This window comes from Erinaceus europaeus, chromosome 19 (assembly GCF_950295315.1).
Source record: "Erinaceus europaeus chromosome 19, mEriEur2.1, whole genome shotgun sequence".
Classification (NCBI taxonomy): domain Eukaryota; kingdom Metazoa; phylum Chordata; class Mammalia; order Eulipotyphla; family Erinaceidae; genus Erinaceus; species Erinaceus europaeus.
The window spans coordinates 34,689,567-34,712,985 of NC_080180.1; the positions used below are offsets into that span (position 1 = coordinate 34,689,567).

Here is a 23,419-nt window from a genome sequence, read left to right on the forward strand (position 1 = left end):
TATGGATCAACCTGTCAACTCCCATGTTCAGCGGGGAAGCAATTACAGAAGCCAGACCTTCAACCTTCTGTATCCCACAATGACCTTGGGTCCATACTCCCAGAGGGTTAAAGAATAGGAAAGCTATCAGGGGGAAGGGATGGGATACAGAGTTCTGATGGTGGGAATTATATGGAGTTGTATCCCTATTATCCTATGGTTTAGTCAATGTTTCCTTTTTATAAATAAAAAAATTTTTTAAAAAGGGTAAAGATGGGGGGGTGGCGGGCGGTAGCACAACAGGTTAAGTGCACATGGCACAGAGCACAGACCAGTGTAAGGATCCCAGTTGGAGCCCCTGGCTCCCCACCTGCAGGGGGGATGCTTCACAGGTGGTGAAGCATCTCCCCTCTCTGTCTTTCCCTCCTCTCTCCATTTCTCTCTGTTCTATCCAACAACAACATCAATAACAACAATGATAATAACCACAACAACAATAAAACAACAAGGGCAACAAAGTAAAAAAATAAATAAAGAAAGAAGTCAGGGTGAAGGAGACCATCTAGAGCTGCTGAAAAATGCCATGGTAAAGCTGACTGTTGACAAATAGCACGAGAGCAAGGAGGAACCTAGAATCTCTCTCTCAGAGAGAGTAGAGAGCCTGAGTTGGAGCGATAAGTGCAACCCAGGTGAAACTATGAGTAACTATGACTATGGAATGGGAGAACCCTGACTTCACAGATGGCGCATTTCAGGCAAAGACGTCTAACAGCACAAGCTGACAGCTAGTTACCAGAACAAAACCTACTCCAGAGTCAGGTGGCTTGGGGCTCCACCAAGGGCAATCTTACCTGTTCTGTGTCATATTCATGACCATCCAGTCTTTGGCATAGACATTCTTCCCAGTCAGATCCTTAAACATGATGAAAGTTTCCATGAGGAAATCCTGCAGAGAACAATGGAGGAATGGTTGGGGGGAGAAATTGAGTTGCAGTCCCAGGTTTTATCACCATTGTGGAGAAGAACCTCTGTATCACAACAAGATATTCAGTCCCACAATTACAGCCCATCTCTTCAGTAGGCCTTCAGGAATAATAAAACCTCCTTAGAACTAACAGGCAACTTGATTTTTTACATTGTGGAAGCTGAAAAGAAAGATAAGGTAAAAAATACTGCCCACATTTTATAAATGATAAAATTGTGGTTGCAAAAGAAAAATGATTTGCTTAAGGTGTTAGAAACTAGCATGTAGGGAGGAATACTTGAGGTTCTGGACACCCAAATGTTTTGAGTCAGATATTGTTAGTATCCTGCTAGGTGTTCTCTGAATAGATCTACTGGACTTAAAATAAATTCACCAACAACTGTGAGAAAACAGACTTGCATGACCTCTGACTAATTCTTTGATATTGTTAGAAGAGAATGAAAATGCTAATAAGAAGCAGAGCTATGATGTCTCCTAATTCAGGAATATTATCATATGTAGCCTTAAAAAAGGACTCTAGTGCTTAAAGTGAGGTCATAGCAGTGTACATAGCAGTGTAGGGGGAGGGGGAGCTTCATGAGCAGTGAAGCCAGTACCGTAGGCATCTTTCTGTCCCTGTCCATCTCTATTACCCCCCCCCCAATTTCTCTCTGCCCTATCAAACAAAATAAAACAAAACAAAAAGAAAAGAAAAGAAAGGGTAGCCACCTGCAGTGGTGGAATTTTCATGCAGGCACTGAGTCCCAGCAATAATCCTGGTAGAAATAAAAACAAAAAAACAAAAACAATTTAAAATATCCTATTACATATAGGGATTAAGGATCTAGACTTTTATTTTATTTTAATCATGGTAGATAGTTATATAGCAGTGGAGGTGGGTAGGAAGAAAACCATGGGCCATGACTCTCAGTTTTGATCATTCTTTTCTATTGGCAGAAATTAGAAGTCTTCAGGTTACCAACACCCAATGGAGACAACTTACAGTGACATCAAGCGGGGTTTTGAAAGTGGTGATGTAATGGGTGTAGTGGCTGTCCTCCATCTGCCTCAGGATGGCAATCATGCAAGCGACAAAACTCCCCTGGAAGGAGAAGAAAACAAACATAAGACGCCTTAAGCCATTAATGACAAAATAAGATGAGTCCATGTGTTTTGCTTTTCTATCTAATCACCTGGGCAGTCGCCCCATCAAAATGGAAGCATATGTAACATTCTCAAGATCCCAAGGGTGTCAACTTTGCTTTTTCTGCTTAAAATGGCCTCCTACCAGGTTTGAGTCAATAAAGTAGGCTGTGAAGGGCTTTACTCATTCTGTTACCAGCTGTGATGGGTGGAATCCTGTATATAGGTCAAGGGATACGAATTCTAAGATCTCAGCTAGACTATCAGTGAAAGGGTAACCACTTTTCAATTTGCTGTTTCTGTTGAGACAGTTGTGAGTTGTGGTCCATGGAAAAATGTCTGACATATTTAGATCACACAAACAAATGAGTTTGGAAGAGAAAAACAGAGGTGGTGACACTGAGAGTGGAGGAGCAGGGAAGGTGACAGGAAATGACAATTCTCTGCTAGACGGCAATGGCAAGCCTCCAACTCTACCACCCCAGAGTTAATCTTTCTCCCCATTTGTTATGCGAGGAAACTTTCTTTTCCTAATTTATTAAATGGCAAGCTCTTAATGACTGAAGGAAATTATGAAGGAATAATGAGGCGGCACTGCTTTTTTTGCTTTTGTAAAAAAAAAATATTTGGGGGGAGATTAATGGTTTACAGTTAATAGCAAATACAGTTGTTGGCACATGTATAAAATTCCTCAATTTTCAGTAAAAGACTGTAACTCCCTGCTGTGGCCCTCCCCACCATGGTGCACCAAGACCTGAAACCCCCTCCTGTTTCCTCCCAGACTCCTTTACTTTGTTGCAATACACCAAACACAGTCCAGCTTCTGCTTTGTGTCTCCCCTTTGTTTCTTATTTTCCTACGTCTGTCTATAAGTGATATCAACTCATATTTATTCTTCTCTTTCAGGCTTCTCTCACTTAACATGATTCCTTCAAGCTCCATCCAAGGTGAGGTGAAGAAGGTGAATTCATCAGTTTTAACAGATGACTAGTATTCCATTGTGGGTCTCCTCACCCCCCATCCCCACCTCCATGGGCACTCAGTGCTGGCACTACAAATCCTGGCGGCCATTTTCCCCCCCATTGGATAGGACAGGGAGAAATTGAAAGGAAGAGGAAGACAGAAAAGGGGACCACTGTGTTTTAAAACACTTTCAGCTTCTTTAGATTTTACTTTTATGTGTATGGTGATTTCACTAGTTATCTCTTCTAAGTCAATCTAAGAGTGAATAGTTGAAAAGATAGGTTAAATAAAACACGCTATTTTTGCATGAGGAATTAACAGCAGTTTTAGGACAAAAATGAAAGTAACAGGTTTTTTTTCTCACTGTCTTTTTAAAAATCATATGCACTAATGTACCAATATTTTGTATGGGTACACACAGAGAGAGAGAGAGAGAGATTTGCTAATTACGGAGCTATGAAAATAAAAGCCTTACAAAGGAGATTTTCTAGCTCATACAAAACTTGCAGTATGAGCTACTATTCCTGCAGACATTTCCTTGAACCATAGATCTAGCATTAATCTAACTAAATTCTACACGTTTAAATTTTCACACAGAGACAGAGAGAGTGAGGAGAGACAACACAGCATGGCTCATGGGACTTCCTCTTGGTGTCATGCACAGTGTCTAAACCTGGGTCTTCCAGACATACAGAAGTGGGTGCAGGAGTCGGTGGTAGTGCAGTGGGTTAAGTGCATGTGGCGCCAAGCTCCACGACTGGAGTAAGGATCCTGGTTCAAGCCCCTGGATCCCCACCTGTAGGGGAGTCACTTCACAGGCAGTGAAGCAGGTCTGCAGATGTCTATCTTTCCCTCCCCCTCTCTACATTTCTCTCTGCCCTGTACAATAACAACAATAACTACAACAACAATGAAAAACAAGGGCAACAAAAGGGAAATAAATTAATAATAATAATAATAATAAACCACTAAAAGGTATCAGGCCTGGGCTATGGCCTCCGCCTACTGCCTTTGCCCATAAATTCAGGCAGCTCACATTTGAAAGCGTTTGCCCAAACTTCACCTCTTTTGTGAAGTCATTCTTTTCTATTTTGCCTCCAAGGTTATTATTGCTGGGGCTTCCTGCCTGCACTACAAATCCACTGCTCCTGGAGGCCATTTTTTTTCCCATTTTGTTGCCCTTGTTATAGTTGTTATTGTTGTTGTACCTGTTGTTGTTGTTGGGTAGGACAGAGAGAAATTGAGAGGAGGGGAAGACAGAGAGGGGGATAGAAAGATAGACACTTGCAGACCTGCTTCACTACCTGTGAAGCGACCCCCCTACAGGTGGGTAACTGGAAGCTCGAACAGGGATCCTTACACAGGCCTTTGTGCTTTGCTCCATGTGCGCTTAACCCACTGCGCTACTGCCCAGCTCCTGGTGAAGTCATTCTTAACCATTTTTACTTAAATGTGTGGCTCCTATGGCCCAGACTTTTCTGACCCTGCTCAGTCTTTTCTCCATAACACCACCCTGTAACAAAAACTAATGGTTTACTTTGTCATTGCTGTAACTGTCAGAACTAGAATGCATGTTCTCTCAAAGGGAGCGACTGCTGTTGTCTTTGTTCTCTAATAAATCTTCAGTGTCTGGAACCGTGCCTGGCTTCATTGATTACAAATTTGTTAAAAAAAATAGTGATTTTTATTTACTACAGCAATTCTGCAGCATTCTTTCCTTATGCCAGCTAACTAAAATTCATTGTAGCCATTAATATTGCAAGTCAAAGATACTTCATTTTCATGGTAAGCTTTTAGCATTACAATAGGTAGTTCTGGTCTCAATTAGACTTCTTATCTGACATCTACTTAGACAGTGTAGATGAAAAACAAAAGAGCTCAGAGCATCTCATAAAGCATACTAATCACAGTATTTTTCAAAGTATCTTGCTCCTTAGTTTGAACTAAAGGGAGTTACCCAGTACCATAAGGCACCAACTTACATACAAGCCAATCATCAGGAGGAGTATGTGTTGGAAGACTGATGACTCAGAATCTTTTTTTTTTTTTTTTTCTGCCTCCAGGATTATTGCTGGGGCTCGGTACCTGCACTACAAATTGAGAGAGGAGAGGAAGATAGAGAGGGGGAGAGAAAGACAGACACCCTGTAGACCTGCTTCACTACTTGCAAAGTGACCACTCTGCAGGTGGGAAGCTGGGGGCTCGAACCGGGATCTTTGTGTGGGTCCTTGCATTTCGTGCTAGGTGCACTGAACCCGGTGCACCACCACCTGGCCCCCTCAGAATCCCTTTCATAGCAACCACTTTGCACAACTGGAAACATACTTTGTCTACTGCTTGACTTGGAGGCCAATGCATGCACTCTGATGCAAGCTACTTGTCTGACTCCAGACCTAATTCTCCCACCTTGTAGTTCTGAAATCCTGGGGAAGTTTTTAATTTTTGTTGGTGTTATCACCTAAAATTCACTTCTCCAAGCAGAACTTTTAAGATAAAAACAGAGAGACAGAAACATAGGGCAGGAGGGAGAGGGAGAGTGATACCAAGGCAATGAAGCTTCCTTCAGTGCGGTGAGATCTGGGCTTGAACTTAAGTCAACCAAGCATGGCCAACCAAGAGTGTTATCCAGTCATCCAAGGAGCCATCTTGCTGACACTCCTCTATTTCCCATGTCCCCCTCTCCACCCCCAGCAAGATTTTTAACCTCTGTTCTTCCTTCACTTGAAAAACACAGAGCTGGTCAAACCCTCTCATAGGATTGGTGTGAGGTTTCAATGAAACGTACAGTGTTTATCTCAGACACACACTGGCTAATTGCAACCGCTGTTCCCATCATTGGAGCTGGAGCTGCCATAACTCCTGTCATTTTTCTAGTGAGGGCAGGCTCAGCCAGAGCCTATGTAACGAGAGTCAGAATTAAATTACTTGAGATAATAGAGGAAATACTCTGTGTGTGGCCACCAAAGGCCCTGATTTTTCTGTTTGCAAAGGCTCCTGATTTCCTTATAAAAACATTAAACAAATGTTTCAGGGTATCAGGTTAAATGGTACCGAATTACCAGCCTACCTGGGGGAGCCCATATGTCTCGACAGGTGTCTGCTATCCTGTGTATATAAGAGGCTTGACTTTTATCTCCTCTGTGAACAAAACCCCTCATGGATGGATTGGCAGGCTTTGTCCTCATTGGCGTTTTAACTAACTTCCTGCCTTATCTACCCCAACAGCCTTGTCATTTTCTCCCAATAGAAACTCAGCATCAGAATCAAGAGAGATTCAACCAAATATTAAGGGTCACCACTCAGGGAGTGTATGAAGTTCCAGACCTGCCTCCTTTTCTAAGGTTGCTGGCAGACTTCAGACTGGCATGGCAGAGATGCTTGTGAGTTTGGCCTCAAGTCTCCAAAACTCCCTCAACAGGCACCAATGTGAAACAGCAGGGGCAGCTTGACTCCTGAAGAGATACTCACTATGTGAGGAGACTCACGGTGCATCCCAATCACAGTCCGGTTGATCCTTCTCAGAAGCCGTTGCATGATCAGCTTTGTATGTTTTTCTGAGGGACCCTGAGGGGAGAACACAGGACCTGTCATCATGTCTGTGAACTGTGTGTTACTTTTCTATTCTTTTTGTCATCATCACTGTGCCTTTCCTGCTCCAGGCAGACTTTTCAGACAGAAAGAGACAGAGAGAGATTGAGGGAGAGAGACATCAAGAACCACAGTTTTTCCCCAGTGCTGTGGTACTCTCAGGTGGTATAGCAGCGGCTTGAACCTGGGCTGCATGAGCAAAGGAGATGCTCTTTCAGGTGATTTTTTTTCCCTCTGGCTCCAGCATCTGTTTTAAGAAAACCTTGGGCAGAAGTAAACCTTTCTCTTCTTTGAAGCACTGACAAAAACCATAGGATAAGAGGAGTACAACTCCACACAATTCCTACCATCAGAACTTCATATCCCATCCACTCCCCTGATAGCTCTCCTATTCTTTATCCATCTGGGAGTATGGACCCAGGGTCATTATGGGGTGCAGAAGGTGGAAGGTCTGGCTTCTGTAATTGCTTCCCTGCTGAACTTGGGCATTGACAGGTCGATCCATGCTCTCAGCCCTCAACATGGATTAACAACGGTACAGAATGTTCCATCCTCCGAAGGGAGGCTGGACAACATAGTCTATGTTCCATGTGAGGAAGATGGGTCCTGAAATCGGGGGAGCTTGGAACGTTCCTACTCATAACCACAGAATGTGAACTCAGATCTACTCTATCTATGCAGAGGTCACATAGGCTCCCAAGCTGAATGTGGGCCCCAGATCACATCAAATTGATGGGGTTTATAGTCAACAATATTTATACACCTTTCCCATATTTGGGAGCTACTGTCTTCCCTGATCCAGCTTTCTGGTCCTTTTTCCAGCCATAACATCATCTCCCCAGACAATAAGTTGGATCCACCTGCATATCAGATGTCAGGGTCAGGAAAAAAAAAACACAACCAAAACTAGTATAGTCATGGGCTCTTTGGACTATAACTAAAATAGGACTACTAACTATATACAAAATGGAGAACCTCCAACTCTTCATATGAACTATTCTAGCCTTTAAGTTCAAGATTAGTCAACAACTTGTTTGGCTTTATATGTTAACTCTTTTTTCAGCCAGCAGGTTCCAGATACTAACATGATACCAATGGGACTTCCCTGGACAGACGACCCCACCAATGTGTCCTGTAGCCTTAAGTCCCCAGAACCCCACTAGGAAAACTTTCTCTTCTGACCTCATTATGGCTATTCCTGACACAACAGTTTTGTTTTTTTTTTTCCCTAAAAGAGACAAACAGTTTCCCAGAATAATACTAGGGTATCAGTGATCAAGAAGCTGTGAGTAAGGGTGGGGAGACATCATAATAGTTAGACAAAATGCTTTCATGCCTGAGGCTGAGGTCCCAGTTTCAGCACCACCATAAGACAGAACTGAGCAGTGCTCTGGCCTATCTCTCTTAAAGTAAAACACACACACACACACACACACACACACACACACACACACACACACACACACTCATACACACGCATGCACGCACGCACGCACACACGCACGCTGTGGGTTATAAATGCCATAAAATACTACTCAGCCATTACAGAGATGACTTCTGAGGAGAAAAATGGATGGAACTGGAGATTATGTTAAGTGAAATAAGGAAATGAAAGATAACTACCAGATGGCTTCACTCATATATAGAATATAAATAATAAAGCAAATAAAGCCACAACAACCAAGTTCAAGGGTGATCCCTTTTGTAATGGGGGAAGAGTCAAAGCTATAGTGCTGTCTATGCCTGTCAGTCTGTCTCTCTGAAAGGATCACGTTGGACTGGAGAAGCCCTGCTGACTATTAGACTCTCAAATCATGGTGGTTATAAGAGGGAATGGGAAGGGGGTCTCATTGGTGTAAGGGCACTGGAACTTTGGTGATGGGTATGGTGAGTCAGAGACATATGGAAAAGTGAAACTATATCCCTCATTTTTTTTTTTAAACCAGAACACTGCTCAGCTCTGGTTTATGGTGATGCGGGGGATTGAACCTGAGACTTTGGAGCTTCAGGTGTGAGAGTCTCTTTGTATAACCATTATGCTATAAGCCCCCGAGACCCCTCAAGTTTTCACTTTTCTCATTTTTTAAACTTTATTTGATAGAGACAGAGAAATTGAGAGGGATGAGGGAGAGTGACAGAGAAACACCTGCACCATGACTTCACCACTCATGAAGCTTCCCTCCTGCAGGTAGGGACCAGAGTTTGCAACCAGGTCCTTGCATGTGGTAACATGTTCACGTAACCAGGTGTGCCTGGCCCCTTAAATTTAATAGTATTGTATATTGATCAGTAAATAAATAAAAAGAATCAGTCATAACATTTAAAAGATGAGCAGGGGGTCCCTGCTCTCAATCTCCCAGATTGTCTGGCCCTACAATGGTCACTAACTCACTGGAGCTCACTGTGGTCACTAACTCAACAAATACCTTGGGGGTAAGGGGCCTGAAGAACCTCTTTAGCATGAGGTACTCAGACCAAAACTGGAGGCACATGTATAGAAAGTGAAAGACAAAGCTACAAAGTTCTTGTCATCTTCCATGCAGGAAGAGCAAGAAATTCACATCAAAGGGATTGTCATATTTTAAAACATTTGTATTCCCAAATTCTTATGTTGAAGCTTTAAGCCCCAATGTGAGGGTGTGTGGGGGTGAGGTTGGCAGCAGCAGTGGTGGGTAGTGGGGGTTGCTTTGGGAAGCATGAAGGCAGGGCCTTGGTCAGACAGAACTCGTGTCTTTGTAAGAGGCTTAAGAAAGCTAGTCCTTTCCCCACAGGCCATGTGAGGACAAAGGGAAGGAAGCTGCCTGCAGACCAGGGTCCTCACCACAAACTCATCCAAATATCAGCTTCTAGAACTTGGAGAAATAAATTTCTGCCACTGAAGTTGCCCGGTTTTTACAACAGTTTGTTACTTTGCAGCCTGAGAAGATTAATGTAATACAAGGATTTACTCATGTCTCTGTCATGTGACAGCCCTATGTCATCTTAAGTCCCCACAGGGACCTCTGTAACAGGCACACCAAGAAAAGCCGTCAGGAGCTGGTGTCAGTGCTAAGCAGACCAGTCTCTCCTGGACTTGGATCTACAGAGCAGCCTTGAGCAAGCAAAGGCTCTCTAGTCACATTTAGAATGGGCCCTGCTTGTCTCAGTCCTCTGGTTCTGAACTGCCTGGGCCACACCTGAGAGCAGGGCCCGGGAGTCAGTGTTGTCTGGCAAAGGGGCAGGTGTGTGTTGTCTGCTGTGTCAGCAGAGCGGTAACTCACCACATCCTTCCTGTCCAGCACTTCCAGGATGTTGCTCAGAAGCTGCGAGCTGGCCTCATGGTCAGGCTTGCTGGAGTGGTCGTCTAACTGGCCGCTGAGCTGGTCTATCAGCAGTGGCAGCAGAACTTCTCTAGACTCTGAGAAAGAGCAAGCAGACAGCTCAATGGCACTCTCCGGTATGAAACCCCATCACCTCCAAGCCTTCCAGCTCCTTCTGGAACTCTTTCTCCTTCTCTTTCTCTCTCTCTCTTTTTTTTGACTCCAGTGTTATTGTTGGGGCTCAGTGCCAGCACTATGAATCCACTGCTCCTCAAGGCTATTTTAATTTTATTTTTATTTGATTGGACAGGACAGAGAGAAATTGAAAGGTGCAGGGGGAGATAGAGGGAGAGAGACAGAGAGACACCTGTAGGCCTGCTTCACTGCTTGTGAAGTGATCCCCCTGCAGATGGGGAGCTGAGGGCTTGAACTGGGATCCTTAGTGGGCCCTTGCACTTCGTACTATGTACTCTTAACCTGGTGCACCACCACCCGACCCCCAGAACTCTCTTACTGACAGTTCCCACTGCTAGATGGGCAGCTATGAGTCTTTTTTTTTTTTGTAATTACCATAAGGCCAGAGGATGAAGAGGTCATGTTATCTGTATTGCCTGGAGGGTGTAAAAGCCAGTAGGACTCCTCAGAAAGAGGAGAACCCTATATATGGCTCCTCTCCACCTAGCAGACTGCTGATAATTGACCATCCCAAGATTTATAACCTTTGCCAACTCTGTGAGGGAAATGCTTCCACCATGACAATTAAAACAAAATTTATTAGCTTTATTTATAGGATAGAGATAGTGAGAAATGGAAAGGGGGAGTTAGAGCAGGAGAGAGAGAGAGAGAGAGAGAGAGCAAGACCTGCAGCCCTGCTTTACCACTTGCAAAGCTTTCCCCCTGCAGGTAGGAACTGGGGGCTCGAACCTGGGTGCTTGCACATTATAATATGTGCGCTCAACCAGGTGCCACCACCCAGTCCCACCATGATAATTTCCAGTTAGCAGTGTGACGTGAGTAAGCGCAGGGATGAGAAGAGGTACAGAGCCCACTCTGTTGGGGGCTGCCCTACCTCTGATTTTGAAGGTGATACAGTAAGCTGAGGTTGCTTACAGGAAGATAAATATGCTTAGAAAGACCTTATTTCTTGCTAGTCTATTACTTTCCAAGGTTCTTAATTTGAGACCAGAGTTCTCTAATTAGTGAATCACTGATTGTTGTAAGTAAAGAATATACGATTTTTCCCTTTTAGGAACTATTGGAAAAAACCAAACTGACCTCAAAGTCATTCTCCCCATCTGTCCAAAGTGCTTAAATATTCAACAGACAATGGGCAAAAGATTTTTTTAAAGCTATTTTTTCTTTCCCCCTTCCCCCCCTTAATATGTTATAAGACTGAGATGAAAGGAGATAGGAAGAAAGAAAGAGAGACACCTATAGCCTTACATCACCACTTCTGAAGCTTCCCCACTACAGGTGTGGACTGGGGACTTGAGCTAAGGTCCTTGTGCATGGTAATGTGCACTCAACTGAGTGTGCCATCACTGAGCACAGCAAAAACATTCTTGAGATTTTATTTGTTTATTTATTTATTTATTTATTTATTTATTTTTACCAGAGCACTGCGTTCAGCTCTGCCTTACAGTGGTATGAGGAATTGAACCTGGGATGTTGGAGTCTGAAGCATGAAAATCTTTTGCAAAACCATTATGCTCTCTCCCCTACCCTCTTGAGATATTTGTTAAGGCCAGGTGTTGGCTGAAGAAGCAAGACTAGATCTCAGGAAGCAGCCAACTTTGGCTTAGACTTACCTGCCTGCCGAAAGAGATTGCTCTCTACTACCTTGGTCATGCAGTTGAGTTTCTGACGAACTAACTGGTTGTCAGGAATGCTTTCAATGAACTTGCAGAAGAGCACGCTGGAAAGGAAACCCTGAAGGTGAGTGTCCACATTTTGCCAAGTTGAAGGAAGGAATCTACCATTCCCCACTGCTCTGAGATTTGGGCATGGAGAGGTCTCCCTGGATCTCTGATGCAAATGACCTGAGAATCTGTCTCCAGGAAGGAGAGGAAAGACTGTATGCCAAGCTCACTGCGGGATCCCCTCCCAACAGCTGATTCTTCAATCTGCCAAAACACATCCAGATTCATCACTACTTTGCAAAGCTGTCTGACCACTCAAGTTCTGCAAAATCCTTTTCTGGCTACAGCTACCTCAATATCATTCACCTTCTGACTTTGCATTCTTGGGGTATTTTCAGCATAGGGATGTAATTACTTTCATGTCTTCCCGTGTCTTGTTTCCTTCCCCCAAAGGTACAAAATTCCCAAAAGATAGGTTGTGTGTTTTGTATACCCTCCAAAGAACTGAGCACAAAAATGCATTCAGTTCCTGTGTGTTGGAAGAAATATAGGAGCAGTATTTCAGACCCCAGCCAAGCAGTGGAGCCGCTGTTCTACTAACGTTAACACAGAAATCTCTTTTTTCTTTTTCCCACTTACCTGAGTTCAACTGGGTCAAACACAAGTTTGACATCATTGATGATGCTAGGCAAGTACTTCAGTGCTGCCCCCTGTTAAGAAAGAGACAACCACATACAAGTTGAATTGCCAGGCAGGATAAATAAGAGAATAACTGTTTGACCCCAGAAAGGAATGGCTGTGTTTAGATCTTCAGTGGGAATGGGACATAGATGCTCTTTCAATGGGGGAAAGGTGACAATGCTAGAGGCAATCTCTTAGGACAGGGGTGGGGAAGTCTGGCCTTTGGGCCATATATAGCCTGTGAAATCATTTTGGTCTGATCCTACCAAGGCAACTGGGTCTATTTTTATAACAACTTTAACTGCTAATTTATTTTTACTTTTTATTGCTACGAAGATTTCTGCTGCCACTGCTGAGGCTCACAACAAATCCACCACTCATGACAGCCATTTTTTTTTTTGGGGGGGTCGTTTCTTATTTTTCTTTCTTTTACTTGATAGAAGACAAAGAAATTAAGAGGGGTGGGAGAGATAAAGAGTGAGTCAGGGGGGTGGGGGCTGGTGGTGGTGTACCTGGTTGAGCGCACATGTTCCCGGGGGGGAATCTTCACAAGTGGTAAAGCAGTGGTGCAGGTGTCTCTCTGTCTCTCTCCCTCTCAATCTCTCCCCTCCTCTCAATTTCTGGCTGCCTCTATCCAATAAATAAAGATGATTAAAAGAAGATAGAGAGTGAATGTGAGAGAGAGAGAGAGAGAGAAAGAGAGAGAGAGACAGAGAGACACCTGCATCACTGCTTCACCACTCATGTAGCTTTCTCCCTGCTGGTGGGCGCCAGAGTCTTGAAACTGTCCTTGCACATTAGTTTGGCACCTCCTGGCCCAACGCTAATTGTTGAGTTGTTAATTTGTATCTCTTCCTTTCTCCTCTCAGTTTCTCTTCCCATCAGGGAGGAGAGAGAGAGAGAGAGAGAGAGAAGAAAAAATTACTCTGGGAGCAGATTTGTTGTGTAGACACCAAACTCCAGCAATAAACCTGGTGGCATAAAAAAAAAAAAAAAAAAGGAACAGAGAAGAGAGAGAAAGATAGAGAGAAAGGACAAAGAAAAAAAGGTAGGGATGGGGGGTGGCACAGGAGATGGCACAATGAGTAAGGTGTTGAACTCTGAAGCATGAGGTCCTGAATTCAGTCCTCCACATTGCATGTTCCAGAGTGATGCTGTGGTTCTTTTCAGTAGGGACTGACTGATAAGTAAATCTTCTCCCCCTCAAAAAAAAGAAACTGTAAAGAGGGCTGGGCACTGGCACACCTGGAGAGCACACACATGAAGACCTGGGTTCAAGTTTCAGGTTATATATAGTGGAAGCTTCTCATGTGATGAAGCAGAGCTGTAAGCCTCCTCCCCTCAATTTCTGTCTCTATACAACAAATACATAAATAGAGTTTTCTAATAAAAAGACTATAATGAAAATGGGAATATGCAACCTGGGAAGTTGTATAGTGGATATAGTGTTAGGATTCTCACTCATGATATCCTGAGGTTGATTCCTGGCAACTTATGCACCAGAATGATGCTCTGGTTCATTATCTCTCTTTCTCTCTCATAAATAAGTCAATAAATACATCTTTAAAAAATGGGTATAATTAAAGTACACAACTGTTAAGGCATGTTTCTTCCCCCTTTCCGTTCTAGGACTCATTGTAAACTTCACAAGTTTTTATGAATTATTCTTCACATTCTCTCCCACCATAGCTGTGTTGTCTAAAAACTTCTGCACGAATAGAATGTTAAACATTATCCATGTTGACCCCATGCTGACCTTGATCTTGACCGCTTCCTCCAGAGGCCTGTCCATCAGTGTATTGAATGACAGAAATAACCGGCGTATGGAATCATTAAATTCATCTCCATTTTCACTCTGTCCATAGAATCTTGACAGGAGAAAGAGAGTAGTAGTCAGATTCTTTAATCATTAAAAGAAATATTTAAGCAGATCTACTGCCTAAATAATATTGGACACCCCTACCCTCTCTGGTCACCACTTTAAGTTATGTAAAGAAAAAGAAAAATCATGGGGTGGTCAAGATGGCTTCCAGGAGAAGCCAACCCTTTCAGCTGAGAAGATAGTACCACAAGCAGGGTCATAATTACTCTCTACTTGATCCACTATGGTCAGTCAGTTGGGAAGGATTATTTGAAGCTGTTTGAAGGCCCTAGCTTTGGTGACGGCCCCCAGTCCAATGGTCTGTGGGCATTTCCAGTCAGACTTTAGAAGAGCAGGAAGCTGTTTTATCAGAAGAAGCAGATGAGCCCCCCACCCCCTTGTCTGCTTTCTTCAGCTAATTAGTGCAAAGTCCAAAGAGCAGGGAGCTCCTCCTCCCCCAAGCATATTTCCACCACCTATAACACTGACCAACTGTACCCTCTTCCCTCTTCTGTCAGTCTCCTTTTCTTGGTCACTTTTAACTATTCTGCCTTATCAAACCTGGTCCTTATCACTAGAGTTGAAGTGTCTGACAATGGGTAGAGAAGCTGCTCTACCTAGAAATATTTTGGAGCCAACCCTATCTGCAAATCAGTTCATGTCACTCAGTACATTCAACTGTTGTCCTGGTGCTGGCCTTCTCTCCAAAAGGAATTTTTCCAGGACAGGGGATACCTTACTCTTCACAGGTCTGTGCTTGTTTGGGTTCAAGTACTTTGCATATCAAGGGAAAAACCCGTTCTTTCTCACAGAGAAACATCAGGAGACCTTTGGCTGGCTGATTTCTCAGGAATACAAAAGTCTCTAATTGTAGTCTGAGAGCATAAACACTGGATATAGCAATTTGGCCGCCAGCTGGTGAAGAGTAGACAGCTTGAATTCAGAATTTTACAGACATACTCAAACACATGTATTTAAATTGGCCCTGTCCATCCTACTACCACCAACCATGGAGTAGTAGGTACCCTTGGAATATGAACCCTTCTGAAAAAAAGTATGGATGGACTACTGGAAATCTCTATTCATCCATTTTGTAGAACTAGAAGAGAATTTTACTTGCAATTTAGTATACAAAGCACTGCAAAATTAAAATGTCCAAAACAGAAATCACTTGGGTTTTCCATTTATCTTTTGTTATTCCAAGACTCAGCACATAGCACCCCAAAGCTTAACATTTTTCTTTTTTACAAGCCTCCCATTCTCTCATGGCCTCATCAAATCTACAGCAAATTTACTGTCTCTTAGGTACACTCTAAGTCAGTCCACTATCTATCATCTTAATGGAGATAGAGCCACCATGTCTCACACTTGAATGACAACAGTCTACTAAGTGGTCCCCTGCCTCTCACCCTTAGCCTGCCCATAATCCATTTTGCAACTGAAATGACACAGTCATTTTAAATGTAAGTCAGATTCTATTTCTCTACGTGTGATCTCCCAATGGCTGCCCTTTACACCTGGAATAAGATCTTAATGTACAATGACTTATACGACCCACATCAATCAATGATCATTTACTTGCTACTCCTAGTCTTGCTCTGACACTGTCTTCTCTTGATAGTTACATGTGTCTGAGCACTGTCTGCTTCTGGATGTCCAGGCCCTAAGGCTTCAGGAGGCAGCATCCTAATCTCTCTGCTTCAGCTCAAAAGCCAACATCCAAAGAGGACTTCTTCTTCATTCAGCTGAGCTCAAGCAGTGCTCTCTCTCATTTTTTCAATTTTAATTCCATCTGTTAGCTCTCTAATGGAGGTAATCTCTAGTGTGGATCAGTAGGATGAGGTGGTTGTTGGCCCCATTCTTTTCTAAAGCCATGACTAGCTAGGCAAGGACAAGTTTGTAAGACAAATACAGGCAAAGTGGCTTGCTTTGGCCCTGTGGGAAAATGCGAGAACGTTTGGGTTTCAGGCAAAAGAAGCCAGAAAAAGTTTGTGTCCGCCAAGTGGATGAAGAAGGAAAAGTAGATTTGGAAACAGAAGGAGAAGGAGGTTTTAGGAGACAGTTTTGTAAAGAAACCTGCAGTTGCTTCAGAGCAACTAGGCAGATTATAGGTCCGAAGCTGTTCTGCAGTGACCACACCAATATATCTACATAAATCATTGCCAAGTTCTTTCCATATCTCAGCTGGTAAAGCTCCATGTTTGGGAAGACTTGAGGCGACAACCTTGATTACATCTAACAATGTACACAATTCTTGGCTAGACCAATGAATTCCACCTATCTTTAAAGTCTCTTTCAACTGTCTGAGGTGAAAACTGTCTTCCTTAGAATGTAGTATAACCATAGTGAGAGTTTCAGAACAGGGTGAAAGTAGAAGAAAGCTTAAAATGATATATTAGACTGACAATGGCTCTGAATATGTCTCTAGATTATAGCTTATTTCTTCTAAGCGTGCAATTGGCATGCCTTATTACCCCACTAGATGAGCAATTGTGGAATGCTGTAAGTCACCCTTAGAGGAATAGTTCTCAAACAGAAACAGGAGAATACAGACAGCCTTATATATTTTAATTTTTGTGTGCTGTATAATTCTAGTCAGACAGCTGCTAAATGCTACTTATCTCCACAGAGCTTCTATTCTTTCTCCAGCAGATGCCTCATGATTTGTTTAGCCTCTTTGTGACTGACTGAAGTCAATAAGATTATTACCTTAAGATCTAGGGTGTGTTTGTTTTCAGTTTGCCATTTACAGGTCCCATGTTTAAACCCATGCTGAGCAGTTAAGCCCTTTGCCTGCAAACTCCTCACAAGAACACGATGAGTTGAAGCCTGGATTATAGTACTCCAATACTCTGGATGCACCGTGAACCCCACACCCAGAAACTACCTGAACTCTGGGCTACCTCTGTTAGTCTCTGATCTGAGTTTCCAGTAAGTGTTGGGCTGTCTCTGGGTTAGACACAGATAGCAGACCAAAAGGTCTCTAGGGTAACAGGGCCTTATTTCATATACAGTTATTGTGACCACACTTTTGGGGGCAAAGTCAGGGCTTGCAAAGGGAACCCTGTTAGCAATAGAAGATTTGCTTCTTCTTCTATACTCATACAGACTCTGAGCATCTTGTCCATGTTTATGCTAAGAAGTGTGGAACTGTGACACAGCACACAGATTTTGGGACATGATTAGCATACATCTGACTTCTGCCTATGAGCATAGTATGAACTTATGCAAACCACAAGGGATTGTGGGTGTGTCCAAATTAAGGATGCACTGGGTGGAAGTTGGACTCTCTCTTTTCCTGTACTCACTGCTTTCCTGCGAGCTTGTGGTGCCCACCATGGCCACTCCTCCCGGGATTTGTACACATGTAGCCGAGATCTGGCAACTAACTTATGGATCACGGGCCTGGCCTAGACTTACTTACCTCAGCCAATATTTGCCTTTTTACCATACCTAATCACTGCCATGTAATACACCTTGATTCTTTTAAATCCGTGCCAAGCCAGCCTGTGAAGACTTTACTTTTACAACCACAATCGAATCCTAGTGCACTTAACTCTTATGCCTAGGTAATACTAGTTAAGAGTCTATCATGGACCTGCCAACGTCTATGTCCAGCAGAGAAGCAATTACAGAAGCCTGACCTTCCACCTTCTGTGCCTCATAGACTTTTGGTACATGCTTCCGGAGGGAAAAGAATAGGGAAGCTTCCAATGAAGGAGATGGAATATGGACCTCTGGTGGTGGGAACTATATGGAATTGTACCCCTGGTATCTTACAATCTTATTAATAATTATTAAATCACTAATACAATTTTTTTTTTAAAAAAGAGTCTATCATGGCTGTTTTCTCCTCATTAAGATACCTTCCATGCTGAAAGGGCTGATTATACATACTTTAACATTCTTCTTGGCTCACAGATAGTGAAACTTTGTCCATTAGATAAAAAGTTATAAGCTGTATTATCAAAGAGAAAATGTATTTTCCGTTTTGTTTTGCTTTCTATTTGTGATTAATTTTCTCTTCTTAAAAATTTATAAACCTAACAACACTAAATACAGGTCCAATTCTGACCACATTTTGTAAAGGGATAAAGATTCTCTTGTCATCTTTCTCAAATGTATAGTGCCCTAGTATCTGCCAGTTTCATATCTGGGGATTCAACCAATTTTAGATAGAAAATACATTCTGGAACCGGGTAGTGGTGCACCTGGTTGAGCACACATGTTACAGTGCACAAGGATCTGGGTTCGAGACCTTGGTCCCCACCTGCAGAAGGAAAGCTTTGCAAGTGCTGAAGCAGGGCTGCAGGTGTCTCTCTTTCTCCCTATCTCCCTACCCTCTTGATTTCTGAGTGTCTCTATCCAATAATTAAAGATACTAAAAAAAAAAGTTAAAAAAAAAAGAAAATACATTCTATGTAGTTATGACTATAGTGGCTATATCTGTACTGAATGCGCACTGACTCATTCTTGCCATTATTTAATAACAGTGAAGTATAACAATTGCTTAAATAGAATTTGCACAGTATTATGCAGTATAGGCAATCGAGACATTATTTTAAATAGACAGGGAGCTGTTTGTAGGTTATAAGCACGTAGCTTCTTAAATAAAGGTCTTGTGCTTCCATAGATTTTGATATTCCTAAAACCATTGGACACCAAGAGACAACTATATAGGTAAATATGATACAGGGGTACATATTACATGCTGGTAGAATTCATGCTTTAAAAAATTTAATAAACCATTTGAATTTTTTTCTTTTGTATACTGCCTGCAATGCCTGTTGATATATAAGAATCCTTTTTTTTTAAAAAAATTATTTATTGGTTCATGAGAAATGATAGGAGAGAGAGAGAGAAAGAACCAGACATCACTCTGGTACATGTGCTGCCAGGGATTGAACTCGGGACCTCATGCTTGAGAGTCCAATGCCTTATCCACTGCGCCACCTCCCGGACCACAATATACAAGCATCTTTAATCAATAAAGCTACTAGTCTTTGATCTCAAATACAGACTGCATATTCTCCCCCCTCAGGCTAATTCAATTTTTTTTTTTTTAATATACAAAGTTTTTTTAAAAAATGAAAGTGCTCAAATCCAGAAAATTTCCCCTTTTTTTTCTTAGAAAAAACTGACTGTGGAAATCCAGTTTTCATTGAAGATTAAGATGCTGAAGGGGTTGTGGGCATTTTCAGTAAAGGTACTTCCTTTAAAAATATATATATTTTATTTAGTTTGTTTTAATGAGAGTGAGACACACAGAGAAAGACACAAAACAGAGAACTGCTCAGATGAGGCTTATGGTGATGCTGGGATTGAACCTGGGACTTCACTCAGAGCCTCAGGCATTAAAGTCTTTTGCAGATCCACTATGCTGTCTCCTTAGCTAGGTATTTCATTTTCCTAGATTTTTTTTTCTATTTTTTTAAAGCTGTTATTCCAGGAATTATTTTATCTCTATGGCCTAGCTTCACCAGGTAGCTAAGCATATCAGCAAAGAAAGACATACTTCATGAAACATCTTTCCAAAACAAACTGTGCTATTCTATCACCAATAGCTTCTGGTGTTAGATTTCAGTACCTCACATCATCATGAAGCCCTGATCTATATAAGCACAACTATTTCACAATGACCTGCCTCCGTAGAGCTTTATCATCAACAAAGGTATCTAGCATACTGCACATTTTAGTCATCTAAAGACTCTAAGTCTTGCTGTGAAGACTGCCCTAGAATTTTTGTTGGTCCAAAAGAATTTTGCATGGGTGATGGTTTATAGTTCTCCTTCTATCTTTAGCACTGAAGATCTGAGGTTTAGCAATTCCATGCATGACCCCACTATTCCGAGTTGAACGAGAGAGAGAGAGAGAGAGAGAGAGAGAACACTAAGGAAAATTGCCTACAGAGAGAACAGACAGAACAACCATTCTTATCAGAATCATCATTACCTCAAATAGAGAACTCGAGATTGGATGATGAATCGAAACAAGTACTTCAAGGCTTTCAAAGCAGCAAAAAGCAATTCTGTCTTGCTGGAGTCTTCTGCATTCGCCACATAAAAGTTCAGTACCTTGGAGAGTTTCCTTAAATGTGAGAGAGGGGGAAAAAAGTATCAGTGGGGAGAAGTGGCACTCTGAGGTTTGGGATATGCCAGGTTATGGATAGTGAACTTGGCATACCAGAGAGGAAGTAGCTGTTATACTTATCAGTATGTCTTATAGTAAGAACATTGCTGGAATTGAGAATGTTTAAGCTCCTTTGCAACTTTTTGTTTGTTTGTTTGTTTGTTGCTGGGGCTTGGTGCCTGCACTACAAATCCACTGCTCCTGGAGGCCATTTTCCCACTTTGTTACCACCGTTGTCACCCTTACTGTTGTTGTTGCCGGATAGGACAGAGAGAAGTGGAGAGGAGGGGAAGACAGAGAGGGGGAGAAAAAGATAGACACCTGCATACCTGCTTCACTGCTTGTGAAGTGACCCCCCTGGAGATGGGGAGCTGGGGGCTCAAACTGGGATGCTTATGATGGTCCTTGTGCTTTGGACCATGTGCGCTTAACCCTACGCGCTACTGCCCTTCCCCCACCCGTTGCAACTTTTTTTCCTCCTTGTAATGCAGGTTTAGAGCTTTCCTCCTGCTTAGAAACAGGGGATAGTTTCCATTAGTGAGACTTTTTAAAAGGATCAAGACATTAAAGGGCTGAAGGGATTCACATTGTGAGGACATTTTAGCCATAGATGTTATATATGAACATGCTCGGATGTTTTTATAAGGGAGAGACTGGCTGTCCAAGGTAATCATCTTTAAATAAATTTAATTCTCTCTAATCTGCCCAAAGGGACCATAAACCTGGAACCAGATGGAAAATTCACTGAGCATAGAAAATGCTGTTCAAATCTAACTATGGCTCAAGCTGGCTAGAACACTGGGGTTCTGAGCATTTCAACAGATGGAGCTTCCTTTGGCTTTGGCCTTCTCCAGACTAGACATTGTCCTTCTTTCATGCTAACTCAAGTTTCTGAGGGTAATGATATTTTGAACTTTCGCTTTTGGGAATCTCTAAGTTCTTCTAGCATTAAAGAAAACCCACAAGAAACCCAAGACTTGACCAAGTTCAGTTCACTGCCACCTGGAGGGGTGCATTCGACTTTGTATAATGAAGATCCACAGAGACTTTCCTCACTTGAAGCTATGGTCTGCTTGGAGAGTGAAGCCAGGAGTATAACAAACCCATCACCAATACTGGTGTTTCCCCCAAGCAAGTGGACATTTTACCCATTGTGTTAAGTTGATGGAATGGTACATGGACCTCTTTTACATCACTGATAACTTGTTACATTTCTTGTGCAAATCAAGAGAACTTTCTTGCTTAGTTCAGAAATGTTCATAGGAATCAATGATAAGATCTTGTGGGCAGCTACTTGATAGGTCAGTCAGCAGCAACTGGGCAAAAGTCAATGTCAGAAAAAAAAAAACTTTGCCAAATTCAACTTTCTGGTCAGCATAAATCACACTGATCTGCAGCATGGGCTAGGGGGACAGAGTCATAGTGAGCTGAGTCCTTCAGGGTCAGATGCAGGGTGAACATTAACTGCTTTCCCTAGTTAGGGGCTTCTAAGCCAAAGAGAGGAAGGAGGTTTCACTATAAAGAAGGTAAAGGACCTCTGTCCTTTATGAAGAAGAAGAAAAAAAAAAAGATTCTTCTTATATTCTGTAAGTAGTCCATTTTACAAAACATTCATAATGCAGGCTTAAAAATAAGACCTGTCTTTGATAAGGTTAGCTTTGGAGTGAGTGAGAGAACTGTAATAGGAAGTAGTTGAGGAGGGTATCTAAGTCTAAGCATGACGGTGACCAGACTTCCTTGGACAGACAACCGTACCAATGTGTTCTGGAGCTCCGCTTCCCCAGAGCCCTTCCCCACTAGGGAAAGAGAGAGACAGGCTGGGAGTATAGATCTACCTGTCAACGCTCACATTCATCTGGGAAGCAATTATAAAAGCCATCCCACAATGACCTTGGGTCCATACTCTCAGAGGGTTAAAGAATAGGAAAACTATCAGGGGAGAGTATGGGATACAGAGTTCTGGTGGTGGGTATTGTGTGGAGTTGTACCCCTCTTATCCTATGGTTTAGTCAATGTTTCCTTTTGATAAATAAAAAATTAAAAAAAAATTTTTATCCAGGTTTGAGCTCCAGCTTGTTGTTTTTCTATTGTTGCTAGAGTTATTATTGTTGTTGATGTCGTTGTTGTTGACAATGACAGAGAGAAATGGAGGGAGGAGGGAGGAAGACAGAGAGGGGGAGAGAAAGATAGACACCTGCAGACCTGCTTCACCACCTGTGAAGCGACCCCCCTCCAGGGGCTCGAACCCGAAACTCCGGTCCTTGCACTTTGAGCCACGTGGGCTTAACCAGCTGTGCTACTGCCGACTCCCAAAATATGATAGTCTTAATGACAGGTGGTTCCTTTGAATTATACTTACACATATGCCAAAGTGGCACTGAAGTGCTTGTAAATGTAAGTTTCAAGGACGGGATTAAAATGCTGGAATTTGATGTCTCCTATCAGAGAAATGATAAATACCTGCCAAAAGTGAAAAACATAAATAAATAGCAGCAATATATTACTCAGTAGGAGTCTTAACAACAAGCTGGCTTTATCATCAAGAATTGGCAAATTTAATTTTTTTTGTTGGCCTCCCATGCATCAATATGCAAGCACACACAGACACAGTAATCACAATGATTTTCACTAATAGTCTCTCCTAGAAAATTTAAAATTAGATAAAGGGACTCCTGACTTTTATTTTATTTATTTATATTTTTTTTGTTATTTATTTATTTGGTATTTCTTTACTGGGTAGAGACAAACAGAAATTGAGAGGGAAGGGGGATGGTAGAGAGGACGGGAGATGAAGAGACACCTGCAGACTTCCTTCACCACTCATGAAGCTTTCCCCTCTGCAGGTGGGGATCAGGGGCCTGAACCAGGGTCCTTAAGCACTGTAAGATGGGTATGCAACCAGGTGTGCTACCTCCCACCTCATCCCCCCGACTCCTGATTTAAACATTTAAAA

General features: G+C 42.4%; 1 protein-coding gene across 1 annotated transcript in view; it reads right to left on the bottom strand.

Annotated features, from left to right (window-relative positions):
* Positions 1-23,419, bottom strand: part of DOCK5 (dedicator of cytokinesis 5) — a 262,201-nt gene that overhangs the window by 57,461 nt on the left and 181,321 nt on the right. The window contains exons 21-29 of the mRNA XM_060178855.1: positions 22,826-22,926; positions 20,290-20,424; positions 14,233-14,344; positions 12,435-12,505; positions 11,745-11,851; positions 9,898-10,034; positions 6,518-6,613; positions 1,947-2,045; positions 831-925 (exon numbers count right to left, since the gene is read on the bottom strand). Of these exons, the coding sequence (XP_060034838.1) occupies positions 831-925; positions 1,947-2,045; positions 6,518-6,613; positions 9,898-10,034; positions 11,745-11,851; positions 12,435-12,505; positions 14,233-14,344; positions 20,290-20,424; positions 22,826-22,926 (953 nt within the window). The remainder of the gene's footprint in view (positions 1-830; positions 926-1,946; positions 2,046-6,517; positions 6,614-9,897; positions 10,035-11,744; positions 11,852-12,434; positions 12,506-14,232; positions 14,345-20,289; positions 20,425-22,825; positions 22,927-23,419) is intronic.